The sequence below is a fragment of the Podarcis pityusensis genome, assembly GCF_964106645.2.
Source record: "Podarcis pityusensis genome assembly, chromosome: 2".
NCBI classification, from domain to species: domain Eukaryota; kingdom Metazoa; phylum Chordata; class Lepidosauria; order Squamata; family Lacertidae; genus Podarcis; species Podarcis pityusensis.
In genome coordinates, this window is record NC_138029.1 from 96,071,769 (window position 1) to 96,090,735 (window position 18,967).

An 18,967-nucleotide genomic window follows, 5' to 3' on the forward strand; every position below is an offset into this window, starting at 1 on the left:
CAAATGTGCGCTCACTGAAGCCCTAAAGCAATTTTTGAAGTTATTTCAAATGTCTTCTGATATTTCTGATTTTTTCTAACTGAACTTTTAACTACAGATAGGTAGCCGTGTTGGTCTGCCATAGTCAAAATAAAAAAAATCCTTCCAGTAGCACCTTTAAGACCAACTAAGTTAGTTCTTGGTATGAGCTTTCGTGTGCAAGCACACTTCTTCAGATACACTGAAACAGAAGTTGCCAGATCCTTCTATATAGTGAGAAGGTGGGGAGGGGTATTACTCAGAAGGGTGGTGGGAATGGGAGATTGGCAGATAGCTGGGATGAGCCTGCTGACGACTCTACAGACAGAGACTCTCACCTAAGAGATCTACAGCAAACCTTTTCAGAACTAAAATACCCAGCAGATGAAGTTAGACAACAGATCAACAGAGCCAGACTTATACCCAGAGAGAACTTGCTGCAAGACAGACCCAAAAAAGAAAATAACAGAACACCTCTAGTCATCACATACAGCTCCCAAGTTAAAACAGTACAACGCATCATCAGAGATCTACAACCTCTCCTGGACAATGACAGTTCTCTTTCTCAAGCTCTGGGAGGAAGACCTTTCATTGCCTACAGACAGCCACCCAATCTTAAACAACTCCTAACCCACAATAATACTACAACCAGACTTAACACGGACACCGGCACCAGAGCCTGCAATAAACCCAGATGCCAACTTTGCTGCCACATACACCCGGACAACACCATTACTGGCCCCAACAACATCACACATACCATCTCGGGACTATTCAATTGCTCATCATCTAACATTGTGTATGGCATCAAATGCCAACAGTGTCCTTCAGCTCTCTATATTGGACAAACAGGCCAAACCTTACGCCAAAGAATAAATGGACATAAATCTGACATCAAGAATCACAAAACAGAGAAACCAGTAGGAGAACACTTTAATCTCCCAGGACATTCTATACAAGATCTCAAAGTAGCTGTTTTACTACAAAGGAATTTCAGAAATAGACTGGAAAGAGAAGCTGCTGAATTGCAACTCATTACCAAACTTAAAACCATGGAGAAACCTGGTTTGAACAAAGACATTGGATTCTTATCCCATTATACATGACTAAGCCATTTCTCACCTTCTCACCCCTTGCCTTTTCCTGTAAGACCCATTACAGTCGTTAAGAGTCGTCAGCAGGCTCATCCCAGCTATCTGCCTATCTCCCATTCCCACCACCCTTCTGAGTAATACCCCTCCCCACCTTCTCACTATATAGAAGGATCTGGCAACTTCTGTTTCAGTGTATCTGAAGAAGTGTGCTTGCACACGAAAGCTCATACCAAGAACTAACTTAGTTGGTCTTAAAGGTGCTACTGGAAGGAATTTTTTTATTTTGAACTTTTAACGCTATTGTTGTTAAACTCTCCAGTGAGGAAAGGGGCTCTTTAGTTTGAGGAAAGAGTAAATTATGAGTAAAGAAGGTAAAGACAGAGGTCTGTCTTCCTCTCTCACAATATTTGAACTCAGAATCATCCAGTGAAGCTGAATGTTAGACACTTCAGGACACTAAAAGAAGATACACAGATAATTAAACTGTGGAATTCTGTACCAGAAAATGTATTGCTGCCCACCAACTTTTACACATTAAAAGGTTAGATTCACACATGGAGGATAAGACCTTTAATGGCTACTAGTCATTATGGCTGTGTACTCCCTCCTGTATCACAGATGGTATGCCTCTGAACTCCAACTATCGGAGAGCCCAAGTGGGGAAAATGCTATTGCATTAATATCCTGCTTCCTAGAAGCATGTAGTTGACCGATCTAGCAGGGCTCTAGTGAACTTCCATTTACAATGCTACCTTGGTTCCCAGATGGCTTGGCTCCCAAACAAATCAGCCCCCAAACACCGCAAACCCAAAAGTGAGTATTCCGGTTTGCAAACATTTTTCGTCAGGTGAATGTCCGACGCAGTTTCCGTGGCTTCCTCCAGCCAATCAGAAGCCGTGCCTTGGTTTTTGAACCATTTCAGGAGTCGAACGGACTCCTGGAACTGATTAAGTTTGAGAACCAAGGTCCCACTGTATCTCCATGAGTTTTGATTTTTAAACAGTGTTTAATCATCCCTTCCTTCCCTATTTGTTTAGGGTATTAAGGCATTGATCCAGCTCTCTTCTTTCCTTTCATTTGTGTCCAATACATCTCCTCCAGTTCTTTAGATTATAATTATGGGGACAGGGCTTGATATTTTTAACAGTTGCTTTTATAGAAGTATATTAGCATTAGATTTAGTTTGGGTGATACTTTATAAATAATAATTATTAACTCACCCACCCCGCAATGAATTGCCAAACTTGTAATAGAAACAAGATTATGTGCTTTGCCTCTTGGGCTTCACCGCATCAGAAGTATGTAACAAAATGTTGCTGTAAATAACACTGGGCCCATAATATTTATTTATGCAGAATGCTTTCCAGGAAAACTGCTGTGCCACAGCTCATTAGCATTTGAAGGTATTTGTTTGCTTTTTATGTTGCTTTCGTCTAGCTGCATAAAGGTGGTTGTGCATACAGATCACCCTCCCTCTAGGCATCAGACCAGACTGGATTTTGTTTTGGGGTGTGTGTGTGTGTGTGTGTGTGTGTGTTGGTAAATGCTTTTTAAGCTAGTGAATCCTTCTATGTAGTCAGTGTCATGCCTTTGTCAAGTAAGGTTACCTTGTCTCTAATCAGGTGCACAGGTTATCTCTATATTAGTTGGAATTAAAGGATGCCATTTAGGTGCCAGCTAGGGGAGCCTAAAAAAGAGAGGCATTTCCAATTTAATAGGCCTCTTAAAAACAGCAGCAACAACTTTTGTAGACCTTCGAGATGCTGATTAAGAGGTCACTGTGCCTCTATTTCTGATCTTCACTTAAAATTCCATTCCAAGGATCAGCATATACAGACTACTGTAGCAGAAATAGATTTCTTTCTGGTGAGCCAATTTCCAGGTCTTCAGTTTGCCTTGCCTTACCTATGTGAATAAATGGGCATCTCACTTGGAAACCCCCATCTGCCCTTTCCACAATTCATTCAACAATTTATTCTCCATTTGTTCTGCTTTATTTCATTATTTTACACTTTATTATTTCATGTTTAACTACCCAAGCTAGCAGGCAGGGTTGCTCATATTCCTTGATTCTCATATAGGGCTCCTAGCCTTTTCACAGTTGCATGACACAAGCAGCAATCTACTTTTCCATTTCCTCGCTGTGAGGATATGGTGACTGAGCAGCCACTTCCACCATAGCAACAGGCAGAGGTTCACCGCCATTGCCATTGCCATCTGCAGCTACACATGTCAACCTATAATGCAAAAATAGTCAGGCACAGCCCTACCATTAGGTAGAATGAGGTGGCTGCTGCAGACAACAGATGCTGTAGAAGACCCAGGGGCAGGAACATGCTGGAAAACAGCTGTATTTTCCATATGGTCAGTCCTGCACCTCATAGGCTATCCTGTTGCCCACAGGTAAGGTGGGGGATGCTGTCCCACCACCAGTCAGATTAAAATGCTTGGGTGGCTTCTGTACAAGGAATGGGGGCATGTGCACCACCTTGTCCTTCTCCCACGGAAGCAAAACGCCCTGAAAATGACAAACAAGCTGTCACCCAAGTGCGTCACATTCAGAACTGCATTCCCCAAGATGCCATGTGAAAGAAAGAGGCACAATGCATTCAGAAATTTATGTGACTCCTGCTTCATGGAAGGTCCTGGTAGAGGACAATTTGTGGAATGGGGGAAAGTGGAAAAGGACTGGAGCAGATAGACAAATGGACTATTTATTATTATTATTATTATTATTATTATTATTATTATTATTATTAATACCCCACCCACCTGGCTAGGTTTCCCCAGCCACTCTAGGCGGCTTCCACCAAATATTAAAAACAATACAGCATCAGACATTAGAAACTTCCCTAAACAGGCCCCCTTCCGTTGTCTTTTAAAAGTAAAATAGTTGTTTATTGCCTTGACATCTGCTGGGAGGGTGTTCCACAGGGCGGGTGCCACTATCGAAAAGGCCCTCTGCTTGGTTCCCTGTAACCTCACTTCTCGCAGTGAGGGAACCACCAGAAGGCCTCGGCACTGGACCTCAGTGTCCGGGCTGGATGATGGGGTGGAGACGCTCCTTCAGGTATACAGGACCGAGGCCATTTAGAGCTTTAAAGGTCAGCACCAGTACTTTGAATTGTGCTCAGAAATGTACTGGGATAACGAAATGAAAAAGGAGAATCACCATTGTCTATAACTGGAATATGTGACACAACATATGTTATGGAAAAAGTCGCCAAAAAAAAAATCACTTTTTAAAGGAATGGAGATGAAAAATATAGACTGGAATAAAAGATCCTAAAATGTGAAAACTTCTATTTGTTTTGTACTGCCTACAATGTTATAGGACCTGCTTCTTCTCTGCTGTTCTCCCAATCTTTAAGTATTCTTTTAAAATAGTTTTTATTAAGATTATCTTGGGTTACAAAAATGTATACATCATCTCTGTTTTCAGATAATGAAGTCCTTTCTTGGTTATATTCAGTGTGAGACATTAATGCTGTAGATGGTATAAGGTTGGGGGATGTTATGTACTGAAGTTCTCACCCTGATCCAGCAGGGGGATACTGTAGATAGTTCAGGTCCACATATGCAAATAACGGATCGAAAGTGACGTTCAGTGATTGGAGTTACAGAAAATGGTTACTGTTGCGTTCTAGTGGAGCTCTATATAAGCAGGCTGGCTGAACCCTTCAGTTCAGTTCTGTTCTGGCCTGTGAATAAACAAGAGCTGTTTGAAGAATCGCTGTGTCGTCTGATATGTTCACCCACAACTTAACAGGGGAGAAGAGAGGGGGGTGGTAAACTTTCATTCTTTTACATAGTGTATGTGAAAGTTTTTCACGGCAGCATCACATGGGTAGGTTCTCTTTCTATTCATTTATTAGTTTTCATTGGCGGTGAGAGAACATTGTTTAGCTTCCTGCAGATTTTCTGGCAATGATCAACTAAATTTTCCTCAGAGTAAATTCATTAAAATTAATGGACCTTAGTTTATCAAATCAATTAATGGAATGTGTCTACTCTGAATAGGTCTACCATAAGGTTATATCTGACCAAGTCATCAAGTTAGTGCAAGGACTTCCTCTTGCAGATCAGAACTTCTCTTCTCTGTGCTCGCCACAAATTTGTTGTATGGGTTACCCTAACCCTCCATAACAGATTTGGGGTGCATACGGAGGAAGGGAGAGGAAGTTCCATTCTGCAAACAGAAGTTTTTGCACAAACCAGGTGACTGTGTTTTGAGTTGTACACAGCATTTACTACTTTCTTTGCAAGTTCACCAAGTAGGAATATGTAAACCTTAATAGAGTATGACGCCTATTTTTGCCATTTATGCTGCAGTTTAAAAGATAAACACATTTGTGCCTGCTTCTCATGTAAAATAAGATGCCGTCTTCAAGCAGCTGAATCCCATTTTTGTGTGCTATTTCATAACACTGGCATATGCATTCCAAATAAGCAATACCAAATTCAGTACTAAAGGAAATGTAAAGTGGATATATATGTTATGATGGAAAAGGAAATGAAATTACTATTTCAGAATCTTGGAACGTATACAGCTTCTTTCTTCGGTTGTGGTTAATTTTAAATGTCCTTCAATTTTCCAAGCTGTAAAATAGCAATAACATTTCTATCTCTTTTTGAGAATCCGGTTTTAGGACCTTGGTTTTCAGCCCAGTCATTCAATTTTTATAAAAGAAGAAACACACACCTACCTAAGCACCATTGCTGATAATGAACAGTTTTTACCACTTCAGAATTATTTCCCCTGAAATTACAATCTTAAATCACTGCTCATATTTAGGCAACTCTTCCATCATTTGCCATATGGAAAAAGATACACTTGTTTTCCATTAGGGACAGAACTGCTTCTGTACTTGAAGGAGAGACTATTTGTTTCACTATCAAACCATTCCCAGTGTTTCAGAAAGCCCCAACACCATCAAGAAAATATTGTTAGCCACAAATCAGTTCTAGATCTCCAGAAGCTGTAATTTATTATGACTATTATTATTGGGTGACATTCAGTGAGGCCCACCTGATGTTGCAATGGACTTCTGCTTACGTTACAAGGTTTTCCCCTCTTCTCCATCAACCCCTGCACACCCTCAAAATCTTGTCTAGAGAGGTGTATGCTGTGCTGCAGCGGGGGAGTATCATTGTATGAGTGAAAGTCCACTCACTCAGAGTTTGGATATCACTCTGCATTTTTAAAAATATTTATAATCTGTTTTTATCTATTGATATCAGGGTCAGATACAGAACATAAAATGAACCATGCATTAATTAACTATGCAACAATAAAAACATAATTAAAACAAACGGCATACCCTAGAGTGCCAGCAATCCAAATTATTAAGATAGAAGATATTCTAGGACTTGGCAATGGAGCCTGGGCTGCTGTTAACTGATGATAGATAAATTACAGTATTTACTTTTCAAGTCCCATTCAGTTTCCATATACAGGTTCAAAAGCACTAGGTGGAAAGATAGAGCAATTGTTTGTTTGATCTCAGCAAACACCTTATTCCAAAACTGAGCTGGAGCTAAAATGATATTATTTTTTAGTCATACATCTATAAGAGGAGACCATTCTATAAAAAATATTCTTCTGTTACAACATGGTTGCATACCATAGTTGTACTTATTATTTAGTTTGCTAGTTAGATACAGTGGTACCTCAGGTTACATATGCTTCAGGTTACATATGCTTCAGGTTACAGACTCCGCTAACCCAGAAATAGTACCTTGGGTTAAGAACTTTGCTTCAGGATGAGAACAGAAATTGCGCGGCAGCGGCGCAGTAGCAGTGGGAGGCCCATTAGCTAAAGTGGTGCTTCAGGTTAAGAACAGTTTCAGGTTAAGAATGGACCTCCAGAACGAATTAAGTACGTAACCAGAGGTACCACTGTACATCCCAAGAAAAGTGACCACCTCTCAGTGATTTTTTGCCCCCAAGAAACATCAGACATTTTGGAAAGTGTTACTATTCTCACATTTTGCAAGGACTATGACTGCCCTATTGGACAGAAAGGGAGTTTGGGTATGGGGAGCAGGGCATGCTGGATATTGCAGGTTGCCTAGTGATGGGAAGATGCCAGGGAGACTCATCTCAAGGGGGCTTCTAACCAAAGCCACACCTTCCATCTCCAAAGGCTTAATAGAAGCCCTTCCCGTAGTCCTTGACAAAACTACCTGCTCCTTATACTCCTCCCCAAAGCTGCTCCCTCCCCATGCTCTTTTCCAAAAGCTCCCCTCCCCAAGCTCTTTTCCAAAACAACCCAATCCTCTCCTTTTAGACTTCTCCCAACTTCCACTTCCTGGCCTCTGCTGCTCACCAGCCTCAACCACCTATTAGCCTGTCTGCCTCTGGTTCCTCCTCCTTCTGATGCTGCAGTGATAACCCAGCAGGTCTGAGACCCTAGTTTGTCATCGTGCTGTAGTTTGCAGTGTCCCCTGTTGGTGACCATGCAAATTGAAGCATGACAACATCCTTATTAGGGAAGAAACACTGCCCTGCACAGAAGGGGGAAACTAGGACAGTTGCACACAGGTACAAAAGTATGATCAGGGAATCACAGGCAGCTGGAGGAGGAGGAGAGGACAGAGGGTGAAGAAAGAGCTGTGAGTGGAACGAGGTCCTCCTCCCATCCTTTGGACCGCCTGGGAAACTCAACAAACCTGCTGTACCTGGAACTGGGTGTGGAGAGTGCAGCTGAATTGGACACAGCTGTGGGCAGCCTGAGGAAGTCCCAGCCACCTGCCCATAAAAAGCAAGTCTAGAGTGAGAGACTAGGGTGATGTCCATTGTTTCCAGGTTCTCTTCTCATTATCAGACTTTTGTGGGTGAGCTGAGAGGTTGTTGGACCCGGGGTGAGAACCCAAAGGCTGAGAGGGAGAGAGTTAGAAGGAAAATTAATTGATACTGATTTTTATATATTCGTAACTTTGTTTTAACGTAGCTTTTTATATGTAACTGTGTATATTTCTAATACAGTGGTACCTCGGGTTAAGTACTTAATTTGTTCCAGAGGTCTGTACTTAACTTGAAACTGTTCTTAACCTGAAGCACCACTTAGCTAATGGGGCCTCCTGCTGCTGCTGTGTCGCCGGAGCACGATTTCTGTTCTCATCCTGAAGCAAAGTGCTTAACCTGAAGCACTATTTCTGGGTTAGCGGAGTCTGTAACCTGAAGCGTATGTAACCCGAGTTTTCATTATATACCTTTAGGCACCAGGCAAAAACATTCATTTTCAACCAGGCCTTTGGTTGAGTTAATTGACATACTCTGCCCTTTTTAAAATTGGAGGGGGCGGGTTGGGGGGTTATTAGGTTGTTGTTTTTATTTTGATTGTGTATTTTGTGGTTTCATATTTTGCTTTTGTTCTGTGAACCGCCCTGAGACCTCCGGGTATAGGGTGGCATAGAAATTAAAGAAATAAAATAATAATAAGTTGTCTGTTGTTGCTTCAGTTTTCTGTACACCGCTTAGAGATATTTTTAATAGAAAAATAGGAATTAAAGATTCAAAAATAATCAAATATGTTTCCATCTTTGCTTTGTGCATTTGTGCATTCCAGATGAAACCTGCAACTATGAAGGAATTAAGAGTGCTTGCTAAAATGATATATTACACTAATAATGCTTTGCATTTTACTAACCCTATTATCAAGAGCTCACAAGTGTGTTATTTATGTGTTATTTATTTAGTTAGCTATTCTAAAAGCTTTAAAATAACTGGATGAGGTTGCAGTACACCAGCAGTGGTGTGATTGCATTCAACAGTTTGTTCTTTAGAATAATGAGGCATTGAAATGCCAAATTACTGTTGTTTAAGTGGCTTCGGTGAACATCTGCTGTTGCTTTTTAAAAAATGTTGGGAAAGACTTTACATTGCACAGAATAACTATTTTTGGTCACTCCACCATTTTCATTATGTGTTGTTGGAAAGATAGTTTACTTTGAAGTGTCCTTTGGGTGCATCATTGAACATCTGTACCTGAGTAGCTATGCTTTATATAACTGTAAACAAAAATACAGGCTGTTGAAACTGTTGCTGCCTGGCAGTTCTCTGACCTGACTGAATTGAATGTACCTCCCTTTACTCTAGTTTATAATTTGGCAAAAACAGAGGCTGTATGAGTGTGTCTATGGCAGGGTGACATGCCCCAATAAACATGGGGGAATGTGCAGTATATATGGAGACATCTAGATGAGAAATGCACTCGAGGTATTTTAGGAAAATAGCTGGCTTGGTCCTTTAATCCTTATGAGTGCCTAGGCTGTTCAGCTGAGCACCATAGTCCATATTTGAAATAGCTTATTTTCCCCCTATCAATTTACATCTGCCCTGTCCTACTCCCCCCCCCCCGCTTGTATCCTATACTAATTTATGTTAAAGCATTATAACTTTTTTAAATGCATATGCGCTCTCTCGCGCTCTCTCTATCTCAAATGACACATTGTTGTATGCAGTGCTAGTCCTACTCAGAGTAGACCCACTGAAGTTAATAGACCTGGGTGGCCTATGTTAATTTCAGTGGGTCTACTCCCAAGTAATACTTGTTGGATACAATATTAAAATATAAGCAGACATAAAACCATTCGCAACCATAGTAGGAAAGCAAGTAATCAAGCTGCAGTATGCCCAGGAAATACAGTCATTGAGAAGCTATTTTAAGTAGGTATATTTTAATGTAATTTTGAATACTGCAGATGAAGAATCCAACAATGCATCCTTTGTGGGATAGTTTGATAAAGGAGTGGCCTCTACTGAGAAGGCCCTGCCGTAGTGTCAGTATTAAAGGGAAGGCATCATCTGTTTGCATCATATCATGCCCATACATGCCCATGCATTTGTGTATTGCCCCAGAAGCACAAAAAGAGAAAACAGGTATCTTCCGCAGCTTCTTTGTATGCTATCTGGTGAAGTCAACCTTGAAACACATTTATATGAATTATTCTGTAGACCAGGGGTCAGCAAACTTTTTCAGCAGGGAGCCAGTCCACTGTCCCTCAGACCTTGTGGGGGGCCAGACTATATTTTGAAAAAAATAATAATTAACCAATTCCTATGCCCCACAAATAACCCAGAGATGCATTTTAAATTAGGACACATTCTACTCATGTAAAAACATGCTGATTCCCAGACTGTCCATGGGCCGGATTGAGAAGGTGATTGGGCCGGATCCGGCCCCCAGGCCTTAGTTTGCCTACCCATGCTGTAGACTCTACTGCTGTTTTTAAATATTGCCCAATTGTTGTGTTAAGGGCGATTTTACTACTGTTTTAAATCAATATTAGATAGTTTTTATTGTTAGTTGATGCATGTTCCCCATGGGAGGAAGGGTTGGATATAAGACAGATGAAATAAAACAATCCACACAGTATAGTTAGCATAAAACTGAAATGTGCAACTTACAAAATACCATGGCCTGCTCTTTACAAGAAAATGCTGTTATCTCTTTCTAAGCAATATCGCTTATGTTTTAAATAATCTGATAATAAATTTCTTTTTCTTTCATTCTTTTTACTGCCTGGTTTTTAAAATTTTCTTCAGGACAGTATAAACGTAGGCTTTAAGAAACGGTGTTCAGAAAACTCTGCCAGACTTTATTCTGGTTATGGCCAACAATTATAAGTGACACTGGAAAACACTCTCAAAGAGTTTTTCTTCTGTGAGTTACCAAACCTCCCAAAACTTTAGCTTGCAGTTGTTACTGCTTTAGCAGCAGCTGGTGTTCCAGTGTTGAGGGAGATGTGATCTATCTCTCCATTTTCCTACTCTTCTATCTAGGCCCTGGAAAATATACCGTATTGTTCTGTGTATAAGACGCCCCCTATTTTGGGAGACTCTAAGAAAATGGGGGGAGATGGCCCAGAGTTGTTGAGCTTTTTGGGGCAAGGGTTGCCCAGAGTTGTTGAGCTTTTGGGGGATGCCAAAAATCACACACCAGACTGACAAACGCTGCCAATCGCACATGTCACAAGCAAAGAAGCATCTGCCCGCTCACCAGCCAGCAAACACACACCCAGTTGACGCAGCAGCAGCCTTTGCCACATCCAAAAATCACCCACCCAGTCGCCGCAGCTTCAGCCAATCCAAGGCAGATCTTGTTGCAGCCACCAATCTGCCACCCAATCGCCGCTGACAAGCTCCTGCTCGCGGCTGCAACCAATCGCCCATCCCCCCTCTGCACTATCCATGTATAAGATGAGCCCTGATTTTGAACATTATTTTAGAGTAAAAAAAGCTTGTCTTATACGCGGAAAAGTATGGTAATTTTCCTGGATGTTAATATGGTTATTAAGTGCCCCGGGGACACTCCAGGTGCCCAGAATGATGTCATATCAGTGTTCTAGGTGGAAGGGAGAAGGAACAAGGGAAGGAAGGAGAGACTCCCTTACCGCTTTGCCACTACCATCACCACATCCTGCCGCACCTAGCTAAATAAGTGAATGGGCGGAAGTGGGAAGGAGGAGAGGCAAGCGTTGTGACTTGCTGAGGTTTGCTCTTATACTGAACCAATGACTGATGAACCCCTAGTAATAATGGACATTATGTAGAAGCATTTCATGTGGAATTGGCTCCCCATGACCAATTATTTCATTGAAATTAATGGGGAAACTACCATTTTTAGGACAAAGCCTACTGAAACCTTGCTCTTTTTGTTGATATCTGTTTGCTAACATGTTTATTTCCCTTCTTTTGGAAAAATAAAATAAACAGATCTTGAAAACTTAAAGACAAAAATGAGAAGCACTGTGTCTGTACGAGAAGGACAAGGGGTTGTTCTGCTGTGTGGGCCACCAACTCATTCTGGAGGTAAGAAATGATTGGAAATATTAGTACTCTTCTCTGTGGCAGTAAAAAAAATTAAAGACAAATACTGAATGGTTGCAGTATATTCAGGAGGTAATGTTATTCATGCTATGAAGTCAGATTATCGGTGTTTGCATTGGCCTATGCTGCTCTGAAAGCATGCATTTCAGAATCAAATTAGGCATGACCTAATTTGGCATCATTTGTATCTTTCGTCCTTGTGTGTTGATTTTTATTAAATAAACAAATAGCTGGAATTGAAGGGGGGGTGGGAAATTTCCTCCCATTGTAAATAGGTGGAATGGGACATTTCTGGATTGGGATTACAGTGTGGTGCAAAACTGGCTTGGGAGGCCCTGTGCTAGTTATTCCTTTTGCGGGGGGGGGGGGGGCTTTCATCTAAATAAATTTATTAAGTTTGTTCTTACTGGTTTCAGAAATGCAAACTCTGTTTCCCCCTTCAGATTACTTGAATATAAAATGCTTGCCACCACTTCAAAACAAGCAGTGGCAAATCTAGCAAAAAGAATGAGGCTTTCCCCCCCTTTTTGTCCTCCCACCTTCTGCCTGCTGGATGGGCAGGCAAGAGTGCTGTCAGTGGGCTATCCACAGACAGAACCCAGCAAAAAGCTCTGAAACTGGGCATTCCAGGAGTGGGGTGGGCTGAGCCAGCCTTGGATCCACTAGATCCGGAGCTGGTCATGTGTTGGCAATGGGGTTGATTGCTGCACCAGCCTGTAGCTGGCAAAGCAATCAGGCCTCGGTTGGTCTGCTTGTCTTTCCCTTCCCATCTTCCACCATGGCTGCCATGTGTGGCAGGGCTACAGATATTGGGGTAGCCCAAATATACTGCAAAACCCCACCAGCTGATGGGCAAAGGGAGTTTGGATTGCACTCTAAAAGTCATAATGGATTTTAAGGCTTACAGAAGCTTAGCGTCTTAAAAAGTGCTTGCTGGTTTTCTGTTTCTTTTTTTCGCACATTAGTCAGGACCGCATATCTAAAAATAGCTTAGGTGAGATTTCCAAACATATGGACATCAAATGTTTTCTTTTTAAGCATAATAAATTTTTCTTAAATTGTATTTGCCATGGGGACCATAAGATTATTCCATGCCACTAAGTAACAGAATTCAAGCCAAACATAGTGAATTATTGAACACCAGATCAAGATCAAAATAGGTCTGTTAGTGCAGACCTATTTTACTTTACCTTTGATCACAAAGTGTGAAAACGTATTCTGATAAATATATAGTTGGCAATATCCTGATCAGTTTATATTAAAAGTCACTTTATTTACATTCAACAAATTGTAAATTGGTTTATGATTTGGAGTAACCTATGAGGCAGAAGCTCACACAACTGTGCTGATGCACCTCTGTGAACAAAATATACTTCTTTGTTCGTGGCAGCTGCTGCAGAGTTGTTAAAGGAATGCTTGCACATCACGTGTTGCACTGCTCATTTGGGAACACCACTTGCATGAGTAAAGTTCAGAAATAAGCTGTTATTAGCTCCACAAACAGAAGTCCATTTGTGCAATACAACAGAAACAAGGCTTTGTCGGATATTCTGTGATACAATTCCCCCCCAGATATCTGCAAGTTTTCTCAGTCATTGTAAGCTTATAAGATACAATACATATAATAAATAAATAAATATAATAACAAATCTTCAGGAGAAGAAAAGCCTAAGGAGTAAGCCCTACACAAATCCAGAGTAGAGTCCCTAGGGTAGTTGGATGGCACCTTGTACGCCTCCTTCCAGCAACTCCTGCAGCCAAGCTGGTGCCAAACATATTGCTCTGCTTTCCTTTGGACCATATCAGTGAGACCAAGAGAGAGTTCTTGTCATCTGGGCAACCCAGGACTTCCATCCACACTGCCCACACTTGCACCTTCTCTGTTCCTAATACAGCTGTTTGACTTCACCCCTGGAGGCACGCTTCATTGTCTCTCAAGAGAGATGGATGCCAACATATAATATAGGCCAGGGGTGGGAAACCTGTGACCCTTCAGAAGTTGATAGCCTACATCCATCACCCCCAACCACTATGATGGGTGATCAAGGGTGATAGGAATTGCAGACCAGCAGCATCTTCATGTTACCCAATCATAACATAGACAGCAATCACAGGTAGATATAGCTGATTTTCTTAGTGTGATTGTTTAAGATAATCTTTCTCCCCACTAAATCTTTCCCCCCACTATATTAGGAACCAATATATTGATTTCTACAGAACCTGGTCTGTGTTTTATCTTTCAGGAGTGCCAAACAAATTTTATCTTTCAGGAGTGTAAGGCAAATGCTGATAAAGAATAATTAAAGTGACATAACCTACTTCATTTGGTATAGTTTAAATTGTCACAGGTTGTTTTATTGGCAACTTCTGTAATGAGCTACAGTCTCCTGCAAGTTGTAAAGTGAAAAACATTGATGACAACTTAATGGGATATTTGGAGAAAACCTATAGATAATGAAGTAGACTTTGTTTCGTAACTGAAACTTGGTGTACTTAGTGTCAGTTCAGGCACCAAGTACAGCCTTTATTGGTTGGTTCATTTTAAACTTTTATAGCCACCCTTCCATTTCACAACTTTCAAGACAGGAATATAGAAAGCTGCCTTGTACCAAGTCATATATATGCTATAAGACCCACTATTCTGTAATATTACATATGAGCCTGTTCTACTGATGAAGCCTAGGATGGCGAAACAAGGCTAATATTCCGGAAATCCTTGTCTTAGACTCTGTGAAAGGATTCTGTGGAACTGTAACAACCTTTCATGTGGATTATTGGACTCTATGAACAGACAGGTGGAATAGATACTTATACATGTATGGACCTTATGCATGAACTGACTACAGAATGAACTGATCTACTGGGTCTCTGCTTTTTTTGTTGAACTTTATGAAACTTCCGTTGAAATCTACAATTTGATACAATGAATAGTATACCTTATTTATTCAAAAGTACAGCCGGTTACATCTTGTATGTTTATTCAGCATCCTCTTTCCAGCAGGAGGTGGAAGCCTGTAAGTAGGAAGTGGAAACAGCAGTGTTTCTCATGGTCTCACGCCCAGCCCAGTCTCATCTCCTGGATAAGGGGTGTTTGGCCCCTTGCTGGTTTATAGGAAGAGAGCAGTACCAAACCCTTGGCAGAAACAGCAGGGTGAAGTTCTGTTTCAAAAGCCTTATCTGAAGCCCTGCTGGCTATCTCTGGCCATCAGATGCGGCTGCTTGTTAGCTTTCCAGCTCCAGGGTTGCACTGGGCCCATCCCCCTCTTAATACACCCAAGAATGACCACACCCTTGGCCAGTTGCCAGGTCACAGTGACCTCCTTGGCTGGTTGCCAGGTCAGTGACCTTCAAACACTAAATCTCAAGACCTGCAAGGTAAGGGAAGCACATGCACCAGATTTTCCTTAACAGCAATTAAAGGAACCTCAACAGATGCATGGGAAGCTGTTATCTGCCGCCCTGCCCCACCTCACTCCCATAGCAGCCTGATGCTGGATACTGCATGTGGAAACACCGCTGATGCTGTTTTTTTCCATGGCTCATCTTGTCTCAGCCTCTCCAGCATCAAAAATCAGCAGGTGGAGATTGGTGTACTCTTCAGCTTGCTTGTACTTTCCTAACTTCCTGTATACATTCTAGCTGAGCTCATATTGTCTTGGTTTTAAATGGTCTTCCAGCATTCTGATTTCTCCATCTTTGTCTCTTCCCTTTCATTTGATCCTTTCATTTTTGACAGGTTTTTTCCCCTTTGAAATTAAATAAGATAGAGTTTAATTGCATGAATGTTTTGAAACATGCAGGCCACTAGAGCTGTAATTGCCAGTCCTCTATGTTAAGTGCCAATCATTCTATATCAAGTGCACTTGCTTTTGACACTTAAGTCAGTGGGCCTGAGTTAGTTTAAGTGAATCCATTCTAATACTTAGTGCTTTGTGCCCTAGGTTTCTATTAACATATTTAAAGCATAAGTATCCCTAATACAAATTCCACTTGCCTTTTAAACTGTTTTGGGGAGTTATCTATAAGCAACAGACAGTGGCATATCTTTTTGCCATGTGTTCTTATAGATAGATGGCTGTCAATCATCTACCTAATAACATCATGTGTGAATATGTGCACTGACTTTTAAGTTTTGGACTTCTTCAGAAAACTCTTGTGTGAGGTGCCAACAGAAGCTGATACAAAAAAGCAGGATGATATTACTAAGCACTGCAATCCAAAAAAAACACATGGTGAAAGGTGAGAATGATTTCATAATCTACAGATGGGATCTTACTAACACCCACACTAGAAAGCTGTTTGTTCACTGAAATGCTTGTGCAGGAAGAGACAATTTGAAGATAGTTTCCCCCTCCTTTTTGAAAACGAAACTCTCCAGTAACCATTTGGACAGGTATTGGTCAGGATATCTGTCGAAGAAAAGAAGGCAACCAGTATCTAACGATGGCTGAATTCCGTTAATTTTGAAATCTCAAGTATGTGTGTTTTAAAGAACTTTGGGGGGTGTCTTTTCTCCAAGAATACTAAACTGACTTGTAATGTTGGTTTCACTTTATTAAACTGATACGTTTTTGTCTGTTTGTGATTAGCCAAGTGACAAATAAGCCATAACTATGGGAAAACAATGCAGAACCTGTAATAAAAGCTTTTGCACATGATATTGGCCCTTGCACTGGGGAGGTTTCTAGAGCTTCATCAGATAAGCTCCTGGGCTACAAAGCCTTTTAACCCCTTGGTAGCTTCCCTGGGCCTGCCCATCAATTTTTGAAGTCTTTAAAGTTTCCCACTGCAGCTGTTTACTTAGCACCTCTTGAGCAGTAAGTCATGTCTACAAATTGAACTATGTTACTGGTTTTTATTATTTTATTTTGTGATTTATTATCTGCCCTTCAGTGTAAAGTGAAGGGCTAGTTACAATAATATTGTTGTATAATTTAAAATCAGATAAAAAGTATTTAAATAAAAAAGCAATGCAATGTAAATAAGAACCAATGCATTTTAAATCCAAGAACGCAGGTAGACATGAAAACACATCTCAACTTCCAAAGGCTGAGGGTAAAGAGGTTCATCTTTAGTACCTGACCAAAGCAATACAGTAAGATGGCCAGACACGCCTCTGTGAGGAGGAAATTCCACAATTTAGCTGCTGCCAATTTAGTTGCTCTCAAGGGCTGCCACTCCCTGTAGTTCTTAAGGTATTGGAACTACCTAAAAGCCCTCCTCTGTCAATCATAACACCCAAGAGGGTCTGCAGGGAAGGAAATTGTATTTCAGATATTTGAGGCCTCTGTCATTTAAGGCTTTGAACACCTTGAATTGGGCCCAGAGATAAATTGGCAACCAATGCAGCTCTTGTAATACGTGGGTTAAAAGAAGTTCAAAATGGAACCCTGGTCACTGCATTTTGGTCCACCTGAAGCTTCAGAGTGGTCTTCGGGGATAGCCTAATACTGTATAGAGGCAATAATCCAATCAGAAAGTTACCAAAGCAATGGAGTACAATGGCCAAGTCATCTCTTTCCAAAAGGGACCATCCCTGGTGAACCAGCTGGAGCTGGAAATAGGCACTCCTAGCCTCCAGTTGCAATACACTTTAAAATAATTACCTCTGCGTGTGCAGACCTTTGTTTTACATTCCAAGCTGTGGAAGAACTTTGAAGGAAATAATATCCTATTTAAACTGGCTTTACAAAGTAAGTAAATTGTACTAGGTAATTGAGTTTCATCAATGTCACAACAATTGATTTTTTTTATATAGGTTTTTCATATCTCGACACAGAGTTGAAAGTGTTGTGAAAGATGCTAATAATTTTCATTGGTGTATACGTTCATATCTTTTGTTCACTTATCTCTGGTTAAACAGACTCTGCAGGTTTTGGATGTGTAAAACCTATGTATGAGAGGTAGACAGTGGATGAGTGTACACACTTTAAGGAGTGATGCCTTTTTGAAAACTGCCTTCAGAGTTCTGGGAAAAAAACAATTTTTGGTCTCCTACCAAAGATTCTGACCTCACATTTGGTGTAATATTTTGTATATGTAGCAACAAGTTATTGTATTCCTCAGAGGCTTGAGTTCATTGACTGAACTTCAACTTTCCTTTTGGTTTTCCTTTGGGACACTATGTAAAACTGGCAGTTCTGTCCTGAAATAGACAGTTAAGGAATTGCTGTAGATATACTTGTGGGAACTTGTAAATCCCCTGTGCATTTTAACAAGGAGGCTGTGAGGTTATGCTCGCTGTTACAAACCTCCCTGTCAGTTTTCTCTGTTTTACAGCAGAGCAGTGTTACTTCACAAGGGGCCCTGTATATCACTTCTTACCGTCTTTGTATCATACGTCCTGGAAGAAACTTGCTGAGTAAATCATTTCCACTACAATGTGAAGAGTTTGTTTGGCATACAGTGCGTTTGGCATACTACGCATCCTGCGTAGTATTGTGAGCAGTAACTCTGAAAAGAATCTGACAATTTCAGTTCTCATCAGTTTTGTAATTCAACAAAAGATGGTGGAATGTGAAGAAGGTATTTTTGGAGAGGGAAAAGTCTGAGCTGACTTCACATTATTCTGAAAAAGTAAAGAACCACCTGCCACAAATTCATGCATTCGATGCCCAAAATCTCCAGTTATAATTATGTTACCTCCTTGTGACATACCAGTGGTCATGATGCTGGACATCTAAGGGGTGTTGACCATATCAACAGGAATTATGGAAGGCATGACAAGTAGAGGGGGAAGATTTGACTCTGCAGTAGGCTGCAGATCTCCATCCCTGATAATGCCATATTCTTTTATTTTCTTTCAAAACTTTCCAAAGGATTTGTATGTAAAGTTAAGATATCATAAACTGTAACAAGGGGTTAATGCAAGCTCAAACTCATTAAACTCTTTTCCAACTTTCTCGATTCAGAGACAGGACTGTGAGAAAATAGTTTAAACCCCCCCCCCCCTGTTCTTTTTCTATGGGTTGTAACGAGCCCCAATATATTTGTATTGGATTTAGGGTAATTTTACTTGATT

At 40.8% G+C, this 18,967-nt stretch overlaps 1 protein-coding gene across 1 annotated transcript in view; it reads left to right on the forward strand.

Moving 5' to 3' along the window:
* CNTN3 (contactin 3) overlaps nucleotides 1-18,967 on the forward strand; it is a 165,194-nt gene that overhangs the window by 76,394 nt on the left and 69,833 nt on the right. The window contains exon 3 of the mRNA XM_080995688.1: nucleotides 11,833-11,928. Within this exon, the coding sequence (XP_080851814.1) occupies nucleotides 11,833-11,928 (96 nt within the window). The remainder of the gene's footprint in view (nucleotides 1-11,832; nucleotides 11,929-18,967) is intronic.